The 22246-nt window shown below is 42.3% G+C and overlaps 1 protein-coding gene across 1 annotated transcript; it reads left to right on the forward strand.

The window, feature by feature from the left end:
- The first annotated feature begins 4954 nt into the window (after positions 1-4954).
- Positions 4955-9170, forward strand: mych (myelocytomatosis oncogene homolog). The gene is made up of 3 exons (XM_029776433.1): positions 4955-5161; positions 6670-7254; positions 7722-9170. Exons 2-3 carry the CDS (start codon positions 6681-6683, stop codon positions 8297-8299), a joined length of 1152 nt encoding a protein of 383 aa, XP_029632293.1. The 5' UTR covers positions 4955-5161; positions 6670-6680; the 3' UTR covers positions 8300-9170.
- The last annotated feature ends 13076 nt before the right edge of the window (positions 9171-22246 follow it).

Consider the following 22246-nt stretch of genomic DNA (forward strand, 5'->3'; position numbering starts at 1 on the left):
ATTTTTTAATAAACTTAAATCAAGATGCCGCATACAAAAGAGTAACATTTAAATGAACCCTTTACAAACTATAGATAGTACCGTACATATTGAGTCTTTTGAAAAGGTCCTGTTCTTTTAAGATTGAGCCTATGTTAACAAAACGAGGAAGCGAAAATGTCAATGTAGCCTTCAGTTGTAACAGTTTAGACGCTTCCTTCCTCTTAATTTCTCTTACCTTGTCATTATTCTTTTTTTTCCTGTCCTGTGCACTTCCCATATCTTAGTAACATGACAACCATAGACATGAAGTTGAACAATAGAGTTTATTTTGGGCCAGAATCTTACACACTCTTTCAGCCAACACAAGAATTGTCCAAGCTCGTATTGACGTTAAAGGCCCACTCCTTAATGAAAAATAAATAAATAAACGGCAGCCACTTGGTTTGCTACAAAGCTAAGGGCTGCAGCTGGAGAAATGCACACTCAAATTCATAGATGGCACAATGGAGGAACTCACAGTCCATGGGGTCACAATGACAATTTTCATAAGTAGAATCAATTGATATATCTCATTCATTTAAAAAAAATCTAAAACGGCACGAGTGGTTTTTTCACCTCATTAAACTTTGTCCAACAATAGACAATTTGATTTTGCGTTTGACATTCCCTGTCTCCTCTGGAGAAAGCAAATTCCAAAGGACACGTATGGGCCTATTCATTTGTGCTTAATTTCCCAAGAAGAATCAGTTGCATGCTGCCACCAACAAGATAAGGAAATCCAGTGTGGTAATCTGTAGAGGAAGACCCTGGATCACTCTGTAGTGGTATCTGTGTCCCCCACACAGCCCCCTATCACAAAGCCACAAGCAACACAACCCATTTCCCCCGAACCCCTGCCCATAGCAGACTCGTTGAGGCCGACAATGTTGAAATGGCAGATTTCTTTAAAAGAACAGAAACGTTAACTGGTGGTTTTCATCTCAAACCCCTTCCTGGTCACCGCCCTCCTCCTCTCTCCTCACTGCACTATCGGGGGACACAGAGGAGATGTCACAAGGTTGCGAGGGAACCTTCACTCGCCAAAAAAGGCCGCAAGGCTGGGGGTGAGGAACCGTTCTCCGTGTCTTACATAAACTGACGTGGCAGAGGGGTCACCCTTTTCTCAGAAACGGTCGGCATCTGGAGAACACTGACGTGTGGCATGTTCCCTTGCCTCTATGGTGAAATTGTGTCACATTGTCCTACTCATTCTTTCATTGTCCTCACAATGCAAAGGGATAGAACATATGCACATGGCACATCCAATGGCTTTGTGCAGGGTGGATATCCAAGTATTCATCAGCAAATAAGAATTCTATTTTACTAAATATCTCAAATGTGTTTATTGTGATAATATATTCAACCCTTACATCTTCATCAGGTCATCACAATGCACATCACTGTCCTTTTACTTTTTGATATGTATTCAACATAAAGATTTTGTTCACAGACACGAAGGGCAAAGTGAATTGGGAAACGTATCCATGTTCTTCTGTGTTGTCTGGGGTATATTCGAGGTTTCACTGCAAAGAAATGGCCACATTGACCGCAGCAGCAAGTGGAGCACATCGGCCTATATGTGTCTGGGAGCCCCAGTACGGTAAATGCCTCTACAATACCCTATCTGTGATTATGTCAACTGCATTATCCCAGCTGTCATCCATTATAACTTTCTCTATTCATGTGTGCAAACAAAGATCAGTAGCCTTTGTCTGCTAAGTCATGTAAACTCCTACCTACCTCACCCTTGCTACACAGCTATATGCACAATCAGCGTTTCACTCTCCAACATTGTCCAGTTCCAATATGGGATGTACAGTTAACAAATGTCTGTGTACATTTTGTGACAAATGGTTTCCGTTAAACCATTGATATCATAATGGAACAATGACAGTCTTTGTTTAATTCACATGATTCTGCGCTATGACCCTATAACAAACTGTTCTATTGTGTCTCCATATCCTTTTATACACTCTTAGAAAAAAGGTACTATCTATAACCTTAAAGGGTTCTTCGGGCTGTCCTCATAGGAGAATCCTTTGAAGAACTCCTTTTTGGTTGCAGGTAGAACACCAAAAGGGGTTCATCAAAGGGTTTTCCTATGGGGACAGCTGAAGAACCCTTTAGGGTTATAGATAGTACCTTTCTTCTAAGAGTTTAGGCATATGGGAGCTATTGCTGGGTTAGCTGCCTGCCAGCAATGCAATCGAGTGGACTTTAATATATTCCCAAAAGAGACTGGTTTCTCTGATGTATACCACAAAGCATGACAACCACACATAGTGCCCACCACATAAAAACGGCCCAAGTGGAAATGTACACCGAAATTCACCCACCCCACCTCAAAAAACGTTTCTCCATTACACAGAAAGAAACTTTTTTCTACTATTAAGTCACTGACAAGAAAATCTTAGGATGTTACAAACCTCAAGCTAAGACAAGCCTCCTAGAATATTTAGATAATTGGCCCTCAGCTAGAGATGTTCTCACAACTTATTCTAAGGATTCTGAACAACTTGAACAAGGATTCTGAACAGCTTGAACAAGTAGTCTCTGTTCTCTCATAACATAATGATAACTCAAAAGTTATTTCCATAGAGCAATTTTCTGTCTATAAACTTTTGGCAAACGGAAAGAGGACAGTCTATTGGCTTTCATGTGCTTGTTCCAGTGATGTAACCAGATCATTATCCAACCCTGTCACGTTCATTGGTAGTTGGAGTCCGAAAGTAAAGTTTTACTCTTAATTTATTTGGCAAGCATTTGTAGAAAGATCCTCAGTGTATTGTATTGGGAATGGCATATACATTGAAAGTAGATGGATAAAAGTTATTGAATTTATTAAGATCTAAGCCATGGTCCATTGATAGAATACAGTGTTTGGTATAAAGTAGCCTACAGTACCAAAATAAAACTCTACATTTTAGCAAGAAATGGGATTAAAAAAAACATGTTTTATGTAATTGAAATATGAAATAGGCCCATGCATGGAGATGGTTTGTAGGTAGCCATGGAGAAAGCAGCAGTTCTATGGCGCTTAAATTATACGAGCCGAGGCGTGAGCAGAGTTAATTCCGTTTCTATTACAGGCTACACTGGTTCAGTGGGCCAGTCTGACAGCAGAGTTCATTCAGTTTCTTCTACAGGCTACTCTCGTCGTGGGCCAGTCTGACAGAAACTTCTAGGTGGCACATTAACCCACTCTTTCAGTTCACCCATATTAGCCTGGTTGAGCAAGAGCCAGCAGCCAGTCAGTCCTCCTAACAAAGAATGATCTTAGCTCATATTGACAATATTGTTCATGTTATCTGAGGTAGCCTACTGATTGGCACACTGATTACACATGACTGAATGTCAATGAAGATGTATGAAAGTGGCTCACTGACATAATTCCTATAGTTTTTCAGAAATGAATACATTATTTTATTTTGCTTTTAAAAATTAGGGTAGATTTGTATTGCAAATCTAACCCATGTAAAATAAAAAAGAAGTTCATTGTTTGCATAGAATATATTGCAAAGTGATTCAATTCCCGGCTCCTGTCCTGAAACAATAGATTGTGTCTGCAAAAATCCACTTTGTAGTCTGGACTAATTGTATCAGATGCAAATCCGGCTGCACATACTCCTTGTTCTAGTACGCAGTGCATTCCCCAGAGAGTAAATGGTGAAGCAAGAGGTAACTGGGCCCAAAAATCTGTCTTCTCCAGCAGGGGGCTTTCTTTTCCGCTCACCGAGCGAGTTTTTGTATGGAGGTCAATGAGAGAGTGTTGAATTTGGAGAAGAAAAAAAACATGTAATGGTTTATTTGCTACGTGTGGCTTATTTGATCGAACTGAAGTTTCATAATGATTAGGTTGTTACGAGTGTACTGATATAAGTAGGAGACGTGACATCCTGGCAACTTTAAGGAAAAAACACTTTATATAGATAGGAGTTGTGCTTGGTCTTTACTAGTTACCACAGCCACAAAGTCATAAACCCAGTTTATATCTACAATGTATCTTCTTAAAATGTGATTTTAAATCTAACCGTAACCACACTGCTAACCTTATGCCTAACCCTAACCTTGAAGTAGAAGCAAAAAGCAAATTTGGGTTTTCATGATTTTTTCCCCCAATTTAGCATTATCTTTACTTTGTGGCTGTGGTAACTAGTGGAAACCGTTGTCCACGCGTATCTGCCCTCTTATTGGCTAGAACGGTCCCACCTGATCTTTTCTTCTCCCGACTGCCTTCCATTTTTGAAGACGTTTCTTTACATTGTTCAGGAGATACTACAGTATCTGGTCAATGTAATGGATCATCTACTCTGTGATTCCCCACCGAGTTTTGCTCTTCCTTATGTAACTAATGTGAATACTATTGTAGGGTACCCTCTACTTCAATTTTCGCAAGGTTAAACCGTACTATTATTTAGTATTTGAATTAATAGATTCGGCATTATAGTTTGGGCGTTTCGTTTTGTTAGGCGTAAATGCATGCAAATAATCTATGGTGCGTTCCAGGACTGGCTGGTGAATTGCTTTGAAATGTCCAACGTAGCCATAAAATCATTCCCATATCATAAAACGGAAGATGCCTTATTATTAATATTATTATTGCTGGTGCTAAGAACCAGACGAGACACCCGGCATTTGTGAGAACACACGTGTAAATTTGTACCCAGCCCGCCTCCATTTTCTTGGAATTCCATAATGCGCATGGAGAGTAGATCCATCCGCGTCTCCAGACGGTATAGACCTTTCCTTAAACACGTTCTGCGGTGTGTGTTTTGTCCCCGTATTTTCCGAGCAGATGCATACGTATTTATACCAAATGAACATTATAAAGGCAGTAGAATATTTAAAATCTAATGTCCCATATTGATTGTTACGTTTTGGCGCGATTTTGGGCTGTGGAAGGATACTGCTGTGCTGTGGTAGTATATAGTGAAATCTGTCTCGCTGCCACACCCACCCACAGATCGATCTGGTATAGTGCGTGAGGTATGGTAGCTAGATTAAAACGCAGTGGACCTTCAGTACTTTCAGATACAGCAGAATAATTACATTAGTTTATCTCTGTTTAAATTTCGTTGGAATTTAACAACTCACGAAAAAAGGCGTCTTCTTCCTTTTCTCACCCCCTGAAAGAATAAAGGTAAGAGTTTATATTTACAGGGTCTAGAGTTTATTTCACATGGGTTTTTTTCACGTGTTTTTTCCCACATGCCGGTAATTTAGCTGGGTTTCTTTCGTAGTTTGTCTAACTAGCTCGCTATCAGACGTTTAAAACACTTCTATTTCAAAAGAGATTACAGAATGCACGAAAGGGTCATTTATTATGCATGAGTGATTTTTAGCTTCAATTCTTTATTTTGGCAAACATTTTTAATGTGCAACTGTCGATGCATGTTAGGCTACTTTGTATTTTTTTTGTAAATTCAGATTAACGGGTGGGTATAATTTGTGGAACATTCCAACAGGAATCTGTTCCAGAAGCTTCGTAAATAACAAGGTTGCCAACAACAACGCATACAAAGTTAGGGAGTGGGCTATTTCATTAAATTTGTCACTCATCACGTTTATTACGAAAAATGTCTGTCTTCACTCTGGTAGCCTATGGACAAACATTAAGAATAAACTACGTGGTGAGTTGATTCCTATTCGGCAGCTAGTTAGCTAGGTGAATTGATCATGCTACTTTGTATGCGTTGTTTCTTAGCAACCTTGTACTTTACGACGTTTTTGGAACATATTCTGTTGGAACGTTCCACAAATTATACCCACCCCAGATTAACTAATCAAACGAAATGTCCAGGTTGAACGCCCATATGTAACGTTAGCCTAGTTTTGCCATAGTTATTTCTCAGTTCTGCTAGCCTACTGCTTGTTTATAGTAACTGCACCACTTTAGCCCTTTAAAACGTCTACTGGTATTTTAACCACGCTTTACGATTGAGTTCAGCGGCGACAAGTGTGGGCGGGCTGGATCGCCGTAGTTTTTCAGCACCAATCTCCGGTATTTAAATGTTCAACTAAACGTCAGCTATTCAGCTAACTGTGGTAGATGCATTGTAGTTGATTGATATACATGTACCTGTGATATTTCTGAAATGTTATTGTTAAATACTACCCAATTTAAACATTTGTCCCCCAACTCCCCTTTCCCATAAATTGTGCATTCCTGTATTATAGCCAGCCTACTTATTTATAAAAAATTTATTTTATTCTGCTGAGCCATTTAATTTGTTCATATTCATATCTTTAATCATTTTTTATTGTTGAATTGTCGAGAAGGAAACGAAAAGTAGCATTTCGTTTGATGTGTATATCCCGTACATACGACTAACACAACCTGAAAATGTGAATCTGAATGGGAAAGATGTTGAACTTTGCTTGAGGAAAATGTTAATTTGGAGACTGAGCTCCCCAGCTGTTTAAATTATGTCATGGGGATAACATCTGGTTGATGACCACCCTCATTGGGGCGGGCAAGGATGTAAACATAAATAAAACGTTGTGCTTGCAGATGGAGTACTAAGAGCATCACTAAAAAGTTTGAGAACTCTCACCACACTTGCATAGTATTTTGCCCTTTTTGTGGTGGTGCATTCTGAACTGCATTCTACTGTTCTTTTTAACACATTTTATCTTCCCTCTTCCCAGATTCAGCCAAAATGCTGCAGAGTTTCTCTCAGTCGCAAGATTGGTTCTACTCGGAGCCTCTCTTATTTGATGATGAATTCTGCCAGAGCTTGATGAAGGACCTACAGTCGCTCCCCACGCCACCCCAGTCCCCTCCGATGAAGGTTGGACTCAATGCCAAACCACTTTCCAAGGAGGACCAGTTGAGCTACGTCTCTGATATACTCCTGGAGGATCAAGACCCACAACTAAATTGGAATTTTGACATTTTGTACGATGGCAATGCAACCGTGACAAAAGACCAACAGCCAGAGGAGTCCGACGACTGTTTGTGGCATTGCCTCAGTGATAAGTCTATGGAGGAGAAGCTATCGTCCGTGCTCTCCAGCAGCCCGCTGCTCTCGGACATAGACACAAGAATTTTTGAGGAAATTGCTGGCTCCACACTGGACTGCCACACTGCGGCACTCGCGTGCCAAGCTTTGGAGAATGAGGATTTACTATTGGACAGGCAGGACCGTCAGGAGCAAGGCAGCGAGTCGACCTCCGACTACGGCTCGGCAGGAGGTGAATTCTCAACTTATTGGAGCAGTGCTAGCGATACTGGTGAGTTGGTCCTCATTCGTGCCTAAGCTGTGCTTGTAAATGAAAAGGTTACAATAGCATGTGAGTTATTTGCTTTAATGTTAAGAGGAACTGTTAGAAAGTGACTTTAGGCCATTTGACATAGGTAGTGACATTTCAGTTGTACAATAGAGTGGACCTCCTCATGCATGCTTTTTAAACACCTTAATTTCATAAGGGAATTTTAAATTAGGACCATGTTTTTCTTGCACCGTTCAATACTATTTCTCAAGAGCTTCAGCAAAAATTAACAACATAAGTTAGGCTATCTGTTGTGTAAGCTTGCAATACAAAATGATAAACAACGTGGAAGGAATGTTGTCAACAACGTCCAGAAAGTCGCAGTTAAAAATGTGGTAGTCTAAAGCCAAGGCATCTGAATTGCAGTTGTTCAAATGTTATCGGAATTGACTGCTAACCCAATCTCTTGTGGATTCTCTTCTCCACAGAGGAGGAGATAGACGTAGTGACTGTGAAGAGGACTGCCAGCCCCTCCCAGTCGGTAGAGGAGTGCCGGCGGCAACGGCGCGCCATCAAGCGCCAACACCTGGAGATCCAGCTGCAGCACAATTACGCTGCCCCCTGCCCCACATCGCCCCTTCGCCCAGAGCTCTCGCCCGCCTCAAACTCCTACCACAAGCGCTCCCGGGTCTCCGATCCGCACAGACACCACCACCACGGCTCGTCGGGCCGCTCATCCTCGTCCCGCCACTACCTCAGCAGTCACCACCAGTCCAGCTCCTCTAGGCAGTCGCCGGACATGGAGGACGAGGAGGAGAAGAGGCATACCCACAATGTGATGGAGAGGCAGCGGCGCAACGAGCTGAAGAACTGCTTCCTGCGGCTCAGGGACAACGTACCCGAGCTGTCCAATAACGACAAGGCCTCCAAGGTGGTCATCCTGAAGAGGGCACGTGACAGCATCCGCGGCCTGGAGCTGGAGGGCCAGAGACTGAACGCCAAGCGAGACAAGCTCCGAGACGGGCAGGAGCAGCTCAAAGCTAAACTGGAGCAGCTCAGGAGGTAATGGTGGGACCAAGGAGATGAGGTCTAACACAAACATTTAGAGACATTTAAATAGACCAGTTGAGAAGACCTGTCTGGACTTCAGATTTAACGCTCCCCACAATCTGCATGATGGCGTCCATCCCCTGCAGTGACTGTTCAAGAAGAAGTGAATGTTACTGAGAGACAGTTAAATGTGGTTGAGTAAAAAAGTTTGGTTTGGAGCAATAGGTCCACGTTCAGCCCTTTAGCGATTTGCCAAAGTCATTGTTCATAAAGTAGACTACATGTAACAGTCTAATTTGTAGCGTAAGCTATATCAGTGAGCAGCCATTTGTTACTGAAACATGGAACTTGAATACGGTCTCTTCCACATTCCCCCATATGTTATGAACTTGGTTGTTCTCTTGCTGTGGTTTTTTATTTTGGGCTGGATCCAAAGTTTGAGTTCTAATAAGGGGTTGAATGTAATGTATTCCAATTATTGCCATTAATTGCAAAAAAATGTCATGTCTTAACACATTTATCCAATTAGACTTCTTCTTTTACACAAACTTTAAAGCCCCGACCTGTTGGTAGGAATTTGGTGTGTTATTGTGAAATAATGCAGTTCTCATGCCTTGAAACTCATTCTGTTGTCGACTCGTAATTGTACAATGTTTTATAAGTTTTGTTAAAAGCATATGATTTACTGTACCTACCTCGACCAGGTCTCAGACCTGACAATTTGTTTGGTTTCTCAGAAGCAATGATATAGATTTCTTTGTATATATTTTTGTTTATTATGTATCATAAATTATTTGTCTTATTTTTTCTTGGTTTATTTGGAAGTAAATAGTTCTGCTCATCAGCAGACTTTTGTTTTTATAATGTAATAAAGAATGGACAAATCAGTTTATTTGTGTTATTATACAGACTGTGATACCTTGCATCGTGTCAAGGTGTATGTATATGGTTTGCTTCCATGAAGACCGCTATTGAACAATCAGTGTACGGTACTTATGTAGGAGTTTATGGTATTTGGGTCAAGGTGCGTGGGTGAATGATTGACAGTTGTGAAGATTGCACAGTACCAGATTGAAATGGTACCGTAACTATTTTCAAAGCCTTGTCAAAAGATAATCTTAATTTTATCTCAAACTGGGGTGTGACTGATCAGTTCAGTGTGTTTAGATGGAGAGACACAACCTTTCTTTCTCACATGAATACACCCAACCACCTGCCTAAGACCTAGATTCGTATGACCTCAGTTCTTCACTTTGACATTTACCGCATGACTGTCAACATCATAATACCGTCAGAAAGAAAACAAACTTATTTAATCAAAATTGTTTCCTTGCATGGGAACCCTGGCACCTGGCCACCTACAGAAGTTACTGTAACAGCAAATGAAAGCCCAACCCACCCACCCCATTCTCCAGATCTTGTACTGACCTGCCTGCCGCTATAGTTTACTTTGAGAATCTAGCTCTGGTTCTCATGGCACACACCAACGTTGCATAACTCTGAGAGCGAAGTAGTGAACACATGTCACGAATGGCACACAGCCCATCTGTGAACTATTACCTGCAACTCGGAGGGTGCAGGGCGGGCTTTTTCTTTAATGTCTGGCCAAGAGTTACCCTACTGACCGATTATGATGCTTTTCCTGCCTGGCTTGTCATAAGCACAATTGTCAGCTGTCTGTCTAGTGCCCTGGGGCTTGTCCATGATGTCATGATATCCACTCCTAGGTTGTGTTCATTAGGGCACACAAAGGAAAATGTTTTAAAACATTTTTGCAAAGAAGTCCAGGCTGTCCCTCCTTGTTTCAGTCCATTTTTCCCCCCGTTTGGTGATTAATAAACATTACCCTGGCTGCCAGGACTCCGGTAGAGCTGGCTGAAGGCTCTTGATGCGTCCCAGGGCAGTCACTGACTGCCAGTGGTGATATGAGGTAGGCTTGCAGGTTTTGGTGACTTCAAATAAGTGTAGCTTCTCTGAGATAAACGAGGCAAAAGATAATTGTTGAGTTACATTACTGACAAAAAGTACACTGCATGTGGACACCCCTTTAAATGAGTGGATTTGGCTATTTCAGCCACACAAGTTGCTGACGGGTGTGTAAAATCGAGCACATAGCCATGCAATCCATTGGCAGTAGAATGCCCGTACTGTGACTTTCAACATGAGACCATTATAGGATGCCACCTTTCCAACAAGTCAGTCCGTCAAATTTCTGCCCTGCTAAAGATGCCCCAGTCAACTGTAAGTGCTCTTGTTGTGAAGTGGAAATGTCTAGGACAACTGGTCAGCCATTTTGGGGAAGACCCTTTTCTGTTTCAGCATGACAATGCCCCCATGCACAAAGCGAGGTCCATACAGAAATTGTTTGTTGAGATCGGTGTGGAAGAACTTGACTGGCCTGCACCGAGCCGTGACCTCAACCCCATCGAACACCATTGGGATGTATTCGAATTCCCACTGCTAGCCAGGCCTAATCGCCCAACAGTGCCCGACCTCACTAATGCTCTTGTGGCTGAATGGAAGCAAGTCCCCGTATCAATGTTCAAACATCTAGTGGACAGCCTTCCCAGAAGAGTGGAGGCTGTTATAGCAGGAAAGGGGGTACCAACTCCATATTAATGCCCATGATCTTGGAAAGAGATGTTCAATGACCAGGTGTCCACATGCTTTTTGTCACGTAGTCTTAGAAAAACCCAAGCTTTTCTTTGATCGAACAATATTCCTAACAAAATTCTGCATTTTATGCCTTGATAATAACATATGACACGTGTGCAGTGCTTAATTTTCCGTTTTTGCAATGTAAAAATAAATAAACATGAAAACAATCAAAGTTAATTAGCTAATTCTCCTGCCCCCACAAAAAAAAACGTCATGTAAAAAAGAAAATTTTAGTCAGGGACTAATATTCTAAGAGTTGATTTGGGTTGGGCCGGACTGGGTTTAGGGTTTGCGCAACATTGTAACTAACCAATGTTTGAGAGCCTGCAACTCTCATCACTCCAGCATTGCACTTCATCATTAATTTCCTTATAGAATTATAGCTGTGCGAAGGGTTCTGAAGGAACTGCAGGATCCCTGATAAATTGAAATACATTTGCCGAAGTTATAGAATTACTGCTGTCTGTTCAGAAATAAATGAAATCATTCAGAATAGCCTACTACACTATGAGAACATAGGATCAATAGCTTATTTTTTTAAATAGCCTAGCTGTGGATTGTAGCCCAATAACAAGGAATAGCCTACAGTCGGGAATGCGCTGCAAATCTGTCAGTGAAAAAACAGCATGAAGTCAAAACAGGCCTTTCACAATATTTCAAATACAATCGAAGGAAAACACAGGTTGGAAAGCAAATGGCTCCTATTGAAAAGAGAAGACTATGCTGTAGGGTAACAAAATACTTGATCAACTTCAAATATTGTTTTACAAAAGAGAGAGAGAGTGATAGGCTTTTGGCTCAAGCACATCGGCCATCACTAGCAAGTGAGCTGTGTGTAACAGGTGTAAAATATACTTTATGTATTTCACAAAAAATCACTCATATTTATTTTAATGTATTATTTTAAGGTTATTTTAAGATGTATTACATTACTTTCAAGAGTGAATTATTTTATTTATTTTCTAAATTGTGTTAATGCTGTGATGTCATCAACGGGAGCCATGCTCTTAGTCCTCAGTTTGCTCAGAGCGTGATGAGGAGAGGTAGGTGTTACGTATGCTCCGGTCTTTTGAATGCACATGTTCACAAGAAAAGACAAGCAAAAGTTATATCGTCACTGATTTAGTGTTGCATTACTGTTTATAGGAATATATATTCATGCGAATGGGGATAATGTTCGAGTGCAACTTTGCAAGGCTAGCTCAACTATCGTTAGCTTTGTGGCGGGAGAGGGCCTCTTCAGGTGCAGACATCGGGAGTTTTTTAAAATTATTTTCTCATGGGTTTTCTGCACTGGCTTTTATCAGGCAAATATACTTGTATGGAGTCCAGACTGCAGCAGTAACTTTTGCCTTGTATTTGTATCCATTCCATGCAGGTATGTTGTGAAATGTAACGATTTTGTATTTCATGTTTAATGTGCCTAGTTAGGTGTCGTTCATTTTGTTACTTGTCCGGGCATGTCAAAAATGGCGTAGTTGCTCCATTAGTAGGCTTCAGGTATAATTGTACAATAGCACACTCTAAGAAATATTTTGCACTTGTTAGTAAATTATTAGTGTATTGGTGTGCAACATTTATAAAATGTAATGAGTCTTTTGAAAATATGAACATGTACAATGTATTTTTTTGTTGAACCTCTTACTACGAGTTTGCTCAGAGCGTGACGAGGAGAGGCAAATGAACTTGTATGGAGTCCAGACTGCAGCAGTAACTTTTGCCTTGTATTTGTATCCATTCCATGCAGTCATTAAAATAGAGACAACCGGCTGAATTGTGTCCAGAGCCTTATCTTCCACCTACACCATACCAGAACACAACACAGAAAGGTACCAGTGCAGAACCGGTTACATGTGCATCATAATTTCCTCCTCATATTGTAGCCAACAATATGTGTCTCCACACACTTAGGCCTAGGCTATTGATAGATTCAAGACAAAGGCATTTTTATTGATCTCAAAGTCTCAGTTTGTCAGTGTCAAAGTAGCCTGCCATTTCGATCATTTGTGTGGTATTAAAAAAGATTCTGCCAGTCTCCAGTCATTTAAAATGACATAATGGAATTGCATGAAATGCATTTATAAAAGGTTACATTTTTCCCAGAGCCTAGACAACTAAAATGGGGGGACAATGCAAATAGCCATTTGGTTAGCTTTTCAGGAATCTTATGGCTTGGAGGTAGAAGCTGTTTAGAAGCCTCTTGGACCTAGACTTGGCCTTCTGCTACTGCTTGCTGAAGCTTGGCCCCGGTGATGTACTGGGCCGTATGCACTAGCCTCTGTAGTGCCTAGCAGTCGCAGGCCGAGCATTTGCCATGCCAGGCAGTGATGCAATCCATCAGGATGCTCTTGATGGTGCAGCTGTAAAACCTTTTGAGGATCTGAGGACCCATGCCAAATGTTGAGGGGGAATAGGTTTTGTCGTGCCCTCTTACGACTGTCTTGGTGTGGTTGGACCACGTTAGTTTGTTGGTGATGTGGACGCCAAGGAACTTGAAGCTCTCAACCTGCTCCACTACAGCCCATCGATGAGAATGGGGGAGTGCTCAGTCCTCCTTTTCCTGTAGTCCACAATCATCTCCAGGCCTAGCACTGTTGTGTCATCAGCAAACTTAATGATGGTGTTGGAGTCGTGCCTGGCCATGCAGTCATGAGTGAACAGGGAGTATGGGATGGGACTGAGCATGCACCCCTGAGGGGCCCCTGTGTTGTTACCTACCCTTATCACCTGGGTGCGGCCCATCAGGAAGTACAGGATCCAGTTGCAGAGGGAGGTGTTTAGTCCCAGGGTCCTTAGCTTAGTGATGAGTTTAGAGGGCACTATGGTGTTGAACGCTGAGCTGTAGTCAGTGAATATCATTCTCACATAGGTGTTCCTTTTGTCCAGGTGGGAAAGGGCAGCGTGAAGTGCAATAGAGATTGCGTCATCTGTGGATCTGTTGGTGTGGTATGCAAATTGGAGTGGGTCTAGGTTTTCTGGGATAATGGTGTTGATGTGAGCCACGACCAGACTTTCAAAGCATTTCATGGCTACAGACGTGAGTGCTTCGGGTCGGTAGTCATTTAGGCAGGTTACCTTAGTGTTCTTGGGCACAAGGACTATGATGGTCTGCTTGAAACATGTTGGTATTACAGACTCAGGCAGGGACAGGTTGAAAATGTCAGTGAAGACACTCGCCAGTTGGTCAGCGCATGCTCGGAGTACACGTCCTGGCAATCCGTGTGGCCCAGTGGCCTTGTGAATGTTGACCTGTTTAAAGGTCTTACTCACGTCGGCTGCGGAGAGCATGATCACACAGTCGTCCAGAACAGCTGATGCTCTCATGCATGTTTCAGTGTTACTTGCCTCGAAGCGAGCATAGAAGTGATTTAGCTTGTCTGGTAGGCTCGTGTCACTGGGCAGCTTTCAGCTGTGCTTCCCTTTGTAGTCTGTAATAGTTTGCAAGCCCTGCCACATCCAACGAGCATCGGAGCCGGTGTAGTACGATTCGATCTTAGTCCTGTATTGACGCTTTGCCTGTTTGATGGTTCGTCTGAGGGCGTAGCGGGATTTCTTATAAGCTTACCAGTTAGAGTCCCGCTCCTTGAAGCTGCAGCTCTACCCTTTAGCTCAGTGCGAATGTTGCCTGTAATCCATGGCTTCTGGTTGGGTTATGTACGTACAGTCACTGTGGGGATGACATCCTCGATGCACTTATTGATAAAGCCAGTGACTGATGTGGTGTACTCCTCAATGCCATCGGAAGAATCCCGGGAACATATTCCAGTCTGCTAGCAAAACAGTCCTGTAGTTTAGCATCTGCTTCATCTGACCACTTTCTTACAGACTAAGTCACTGGTGCTTCCTGCTTTAATTTTTTTGTTACAATGCATTTACAATGCACTGTGATAGATTGTGACAAGGGCATTTCCATGTAAACAATTGGTGGCAAATTAAAGCTAAGAGTCTAGGATATATAGTGTATTACTAGAGAAAAACATTTGAATTTGTTTAACTATCAACCTTGTACCTTCATTTGTCCCAGTTGAATCAATTGAATTCCCAATAACAACCTAATTCGTCAAGCTTTTACAGAGCACAAAGTTCATGCTAATGTACCTTTTGCCTCTGCCATCATTATCACAAGATTGCTCTCAAAAGACCAGTGGGTCTGAATGGGTCTGCAACCTCTGGCACTTTTTCACCCTCTCGCTTTCATCTTTTGTGTTTCAAGTCATTAGGCCGTGGATCTTATCAAGGGGTGTGGAGAGGGGAGACTCCACAGTCTGCGTCGCTAAGTAGGATGCCTTCCTAAAATTGTGCTTCTGAAAATGTGGGATATTGTGCGTGTGGGCATTGGGGTGGGGGGTCAGGATGGATGGATGGCATGGGATGTGATGTTCCTTAGGATGTTCTTTCAGATGCTAATGTTTTGTTGGTTTCAGGACTGATTCCTGTGTGACTGTCTGCAGACACAGAGGTGGGAAGTAGGGTTAAGGGGGAGGACACACTACAAGGTGTTGGTACACAACCATCCAGGAGCATTCAAGCACTCATTTTAGGAGTCAAACATTTTCCTTGTGTAGTATAGTAAGTGTGAATCAGAGGTGGCAAAAACAACTACGCGAGAACAACCACTCCACAGCGGAAAGCAGCTACTTTTCAAGAATATTTTTACTGTTGACATTTAGCAAGCAAGCAGGAGTTTAGTTTTGCAATTTACGCAGGGTATCAAACCAGGTATGCACAGTAAAACTGGTTAATGAAAGTCTCCCATCCCCAAACTTTAAGCACCCTAAGAGAGATCAAAAGCGTGTCTTTGTACCCACTGGACACAAACTGGTTGAATCAATGTTTTTTCAATGTCATTTGTCAGCGTATTGTGACATGGAATCTACGTGGAATACATTGGATTTAAAAAAGTAATCAACATTGTTTTGACGGTTACATTTCAACCACAGGATTATGTCATGGTAACCAATTTTCAACAGACAAACATTGTATAAAAGCCATTGAATTTGTACCTTTGAAACAACGTCAGATCTTCAATGTTATATCCATTATCAGAAAAAACAGGCTGGGCAGCACCTCCTACTGGAGAGATGATCTGTCTACAGCTATCCATTTGGTCTCCCATCCAGGGTTTTAATTTTGATTGGGAGTCCCATAGCACGGCGCACAATTGGCCCAGCGTCATCCGGGTTAGGGTTTGGCCGGGGTAGGCCGTCATTGTAAATAAAAATGTGTTCTTGTTTAAAAAATAAATACAAATATTTCACCTTTATTTAATAACCAGGTAGGCTAGTTGAGAACAAGTTCTCATTTACAACTGCGACCTGGCCAAGATAAAGCAAAGCAGTGCGACACAAACAACAGAGTTACACATGGAATAAACAAGCGTACAGTCAATAACACAATAGAAAAAAAGAAAGTCTATATACAGTGTGTGCAAATGGCATGAGGAGGTAAGGCAATAAATAGGTCATAGTAGCGAAGTAATTACAATTTAGCAAATTTACACTGGAGTGATAGATGTGCAGAGGATGAGGTGCAAGTAGAAATACTGATGTGCAAAAGAGCAGAAAGTAAATAAAAACAATATGGGGATGAGGTAGGTAGATTGGATGGGCTATTTACAGATGGGCTATGTACAGCTGCAGCAATCGGTTAGCTGCTTAGATAGCTGATGTTTAAAGTTAGTGAGGGAGATATGTCTCCAACTTCAGCGATTTTTGCAATTCGTTCCAGCCATTGGCAGCAGAGAACTGGAAGGAAAGGTGGCCAAAGAAGGTGTTGGTTTTGGGGATGACCAGTGAGATTTACCTGCTGGAGCGCGTGCTACGGGTGGGTGTTGTTATCGTGACCAGTGAGCTGAGATAAGGCGGCGCTTTACCTAGCAAAGACTTATAGATTACTTGGAGCCAATGGGTCTGGCGACGAATATGTAGCGAGGACCAGCCGACGAGAGCATACAGGTGGTGGGTGGTGTATGGGGCTTAGGTGACAAAACGGATGGCGCTGTGATAGACTGCATCCAGTTTGCAGAGTAGAGTGTTGGAGGCTATTTTGTAGATGATGTCGCCAAAGTCGAGAATCGGTAGGATAGTCAGTTCTATGAGGGTATGTTTGGCGGCGCGAGTGAAGGAGGCTTTGTTGCAAAATAGGAAGCCGATTCTGGATTTAATTTTGGATTGGAGATGTTTAATGTGAGTCTGGAAGAAGAGTTTACAGTCTAGCCAGACCCCTAGGTATTTGTAGCGAACGGTTGAAAAGCATGCATTTAGTTTTACTAGTTTTTAAGAGCAGTTGGAGGCCACGGAAGGAGTGTTGTATGGCATTGAAGCTCGTTTGGAGGTTTGTTAAGTGTCCAAAGAAGGGCCAGATGTATACAGAATGGTGTCGTCTGCGTAGAGGTGGATCAGGGAATCACCCGCAGCAAGAGCGACATCATTTATATATACAGAGAAAAGATATACAGGCAGTCAGGTCTGGAGTGAACCAAGTAGGGGTCGGCCGATTAATCGGAATGGACGATTAATTAGGGCCGATTTCAAGTTTTCATAACAATCGGTAATCGGTATTTTTGGCCACCGATTTGACGATTTTTTTGTTATTTATTTATTTTTTAAATTAATTTTTATTTTATTTATCTAGGCAAGTCAGATTAAGAACATTCTTATTTTCAATGACGGCCTAGAAACTGCCTTGTTAACTGTCTTGTTCAGGGGGGATTTGTTTTTGCAACCTTCCGGTTACTAGTCCAACGCTCTAACCACCTGCCTTACATTGCATTCCACGAGAAGCCTGCATGGCAGGCTGACTACCTGTTACGCGAGGGCAGCAAGAAGCCAAGGTAAGTTGCTAGCTAGCATTAAACTTATTTTATAAAAAACAATCAATCTTAACATAATCACTAGTTAACTACACATGGTTGATGATATTACTAGTTTATCTAACGTGTCCTGCGTTGCATATAATCGATGCGGTGCCTGTTAATTTCTCATCGAATCACAGCCTACTTCGACAAACGGGTGATGATTTAACAAGCGCATTTGCGAAAAAAGCACTGTCGTTGCACCAATGTACCTAACCATAAACATCAATGCCTTTCTTTAAAATCAATACACAAGTATATATTTTTAAACCTGCATATTTAGTTAATATTGCCTATTAACATGAATTTGTGTCACTTCTCTAGCGTTCCGTGCAAGCAGTCAGGGTATATACAGCAGTTTGGGCCGCCTGGCTCATTGCGGACTGTGTGAAGTCCATTTATTCCTAACAAAGGCTGTAATTAATTTGCCAGAATTGTACATAATTATGACATAACATTGAAGGTTGTGCAATGTAACAGGAATATTTAGATTTAGGGATGCCACCCGTTAGATTAAATATGGAACGGTTCCGTATTTCACTGAAATAATAAACATTTCGTTTTCGAAATGATAGTTTCCGGATTCGACCATATTAATGACCAAAGGCTCGTATTTCTGTGTGTTATTATGTTATAATTAAGTCTATGATTTGATATTTGATCGAGCAGTCTGACTGAGCAATGGTAGGCAGCAGCAGGCTCGTAAGCATTCATTCAAACAGCACCTTTGTGCGTTTTGCCAGCAGCTCTTCGCAATCGTTCAAGCATTGCGCTGTTTATGACTTCAAGCCTATCAACACCCAAGATAAGGCTGGTGTAACCGATGTGAAATGGCTAGCTAGTTAGCGGGTGCGTGCTAATAGCGTTTCAAACGTCACTTGCTCTGAGACTTGGAGTAGTTGTTCCTCTTGCTCTACATGGGTAACGCTGCTTCGAGGGTGGCTGTTGTCGATGTGTTCCTGGTTCGAGCCCAGGTAGGAGCGAGGAGAGGGACGGAAGCTATACTGTTACACTGGCAATACTAAAGTGCCTGTAAGAACATCCAATAGTCAAAGGTATATGAAATACAAATCGTATAGAGAGAAATAGTCCTATAATAACTACAACCTAAAATTTCTTACCTGGGAATATTGAAGACTCATGTTAAAAGGAACCACCACCTTTCATATGTTCTGAGCAAGGAACTTAAACGTTAGCTTTCTTACATGGCACATATTGCACTTCACCTCTACTTTCTTCTCCAACACTTTGTTTTTACATTATTTAAACCAAATAGAAAATGTAAGTGTTCTTTCAGTATTGTTGTAATTGTCATTATTACAAATAAATAAATAAATAAAAAAATAGTCAGATTAATTGGTATCGGCTTTTTTTGATCCTACAATAATCGGTCGACCTCTAGAACCAAGGGCTATATCTGTTCTTAGTTCTCCATTTTTTTGAAAGGGGCATGCTTATTTAAGATGTTGAGGAAATTATCAGGCCTAACATTTTCCGACAAGATAGAACTGCCAAAGGGGGCGGAGTTAGCCTGCAGAGTTCTGTCTTGCTATCCAGGTCTGTGCCCAAACAATTTGAGCTTCTACTTTAAAAAATCCACCTTTCCAGAAACAAGTCTCTCACCGTTGCCGCTTGCTATAGACCACCTTCTGCCCCCAGCTGTGCCCTGGACACCATATGTGAATTGATTGCCCCCCATCTATCTTCAGAGCTCATGCTGTTAGGTGACCTAAACTGGGACATGCTTAACACCCCGGCCATCCTACAATCTAAGCTTGATGCCCTCAATCGCACACAAATTATCAATGAACCCACCATGTACAACCCCAAATCAGTAAACACGGGCACCCTTATAGATATCATCCTAACCAACCTGCCCTCCAAATACACCTCTGCTGTCTTCAACCAGGATCTCAGCGATCACTGCCTCATTGCCTGTGTCTGTAATAGGTCTGCGGTCAAACGACCACCCCTCATCATTGTCAAACGCTCCCTAAAAAACTTCTGCGAGCAGGCCTTTCTAATCTACCTGTCCTGGGTATCCTGGAAGGATATTGATCTCATTCTGTCAGTAGAGGATGCCTGGTTATTCTTTAAAAGTGCATTCCTCACCATCTTAAATAAGCATGCCCCATTGAAAAAATGTAGAGCCAGGAACAGATATAGCCCTTGGTTCACTCCAGACCTGACTGCCGTTGACCAGCACCAAAACATCCTGTGGCGTACTGCATTAGCATCGAATAGCCCCCACGATCTGCAACTTTTCAGTGTAGTCAGGAACCAATACACACAGGCTGTTAGGAAAACAAAGGCTAGCTTTTTCAAACAGAAATTTGATTCCTGTAGCACAAACTCCAAAAGTTTCTGGGACACTGTAAAGTCCATGGAGAATAAGAGCACCTCCTCCCAGCTGCCCACTGCACTGAGGCTAGGTAACACTGTCACCCCCAATAAATCTGCAATAATTGAGAATTTCAATAAGCATTTTTCTACGGCTTGCCATGCTTTCCTCCTGGCTACCCCTACCTCGGTCAACAGCACTGCAACCCCCACAGCAACTCACCCAAGCCTCCCCCATTTCTCCTTCACCCAAATCCAGATAGCAGATGTTCTGAAAGAGCTGCAAAATCTGGACCACTACAAATCAGCCGGGCTAGACAATCTGGACCATCTCTTTCTAAAATTATCAGCCGAAATTGTTGCAACCCCTATTACTAGCCTGTTCAAACTCTCTTTCCTATCATCTGAGATCCCCAAAGACTGGAAAGCTGCCGCGGTCATCCCCCTCTTCAAAGGGGGAGACACTCTAGACCCAAACTGCGACAGACCTTTATCTATCCTACCCTGCCTTTCTAAGGTCTTCGAAAGCCAAGTTAACAAACAGATCACCGACCATTTCGAATGCCACCGTACCTTCTCCGCTATGCAATATGGTTTCCGAGCTGGTCATGGGTGCACCTCAGCCACGCTCAAGGTCCTAAACGATATCATAACCACGATGAATACAGTGCAGCTGTATTCATCAACCTGGCCAAGGCTTTCGACTCTGTCAATCACCACATTCTTATCGGCAGACTCAACAGCCTTGGTTTCTGAAATGACTGCCTCGCCTGGTTCACCAACTACTTCTCAGATAGAGTTCAGTGTGTCAATCAGAGGGCCTGTTGTCCGGACCTATGGCAGTCTCTATGGGGGGTGCCACAGGGTTCAATTCTCGGGCCGACTCTTTTCTCGTATACATCAATGATGTTGCTCTTGCTGCGGGTGATTCTCTGAATCTACGCAGACAACACCATTCTAACCTCCAGACAAGCTTCAATGCCATACAACTATCCTTCCATGGCCTCTAACTGCTCTTAAATGCAAGTAAAACTAAATGCATGCTCTTCAACCGATCGCTGCCCACACCTGCCCGCCCGTCCAGCATCACTACTCTGGACGGTTATGACATAGAATATGTGGACAACTACAAATACCTATGTGTCTGGTTAGACTGTGAACTCTCCTTCCAGACTCACATTAAGCATCTTCAATCCAAAATGAAATCTAGAATCGGCTACCTATTTCGCAACAAAGCATCCTTCACTCATGCTACCAAACATACCCTCGTAAAACTGACTATCCTACCGATCCTTGACTTCGGCGATGTCATTTACAAAATAGCCTCCAACACTCTACTCAGCAAATTGGATGCATTCTATCACAGTGCCATCCATTTTGTCACCAAAGCCCCATATACTACCCACCACTGCGACCTGTATGCTCTCGTTGGCTCGCCCTCGTGTCATATTCGTCGCCAGACCCACTGGCTCCAGGTCATCTAAGTTTTTGCTAGGTAAAGCCCCACCTTATCTCAGCTCACTGGTCACCATAGCAGCCACCCACCCGTAGCACACGCTCCAGCAGGTATATTTCACTGGTCACCCGCAAAGCCAATTCCTCCTTCGGCTGCCTTTCCTTCCAGTTCTAAGCTGCCAATGACTGGAACGAACTGCAAAAATCACTGAAGCTGGAGACTCGCATCTCCCTCACTAGCTTTAAGCACCAGCTGTCAGAGCAGCTCACAGATCACTGCGCCTGTACATAGCCCATCTGTAAATAGCCCATCCAACTACCTTATCCTCATACTGTTATTTATTTTGCTCCTTTGCACCCCAGTATCTCTACTTGCACACTCATCTTCTGCACATCTATCACTTCAGTGTTTAATTGCTATATTGTAATTATTTCTCCACAATGGCCTATTTATTGCCTTTACCTCCCTTATCCTACCTCATTTGCACACACTGTATATATTATTTTTTCTATTGTATTATTGACTATGTTTGTTTATTCCATGTGTAACTCTGTGTTGTTGTTTTGTGTCGCACTGCTTTGCTTTATCTTGGCCAGGTCGCAGTTGTAAACTTGTTCTCAACTAGCCTACCTGGTTAAATAAAGGTGAAATAAATA

The sequence above is a fragment of the Salmo trutta genome, chromosome 14 (assembly GCF_901001165.1).
Source record: "Salmo trutta chromosome 14, fSalTru1.1, whole genome shotgun sequence".
Classification (NCBI taxonomy): Eukaryota; Metazoa; Chordata; class Actinopteri; order Salmoniformes; family Salmonidae; genus Salmo; species Salmo trutta.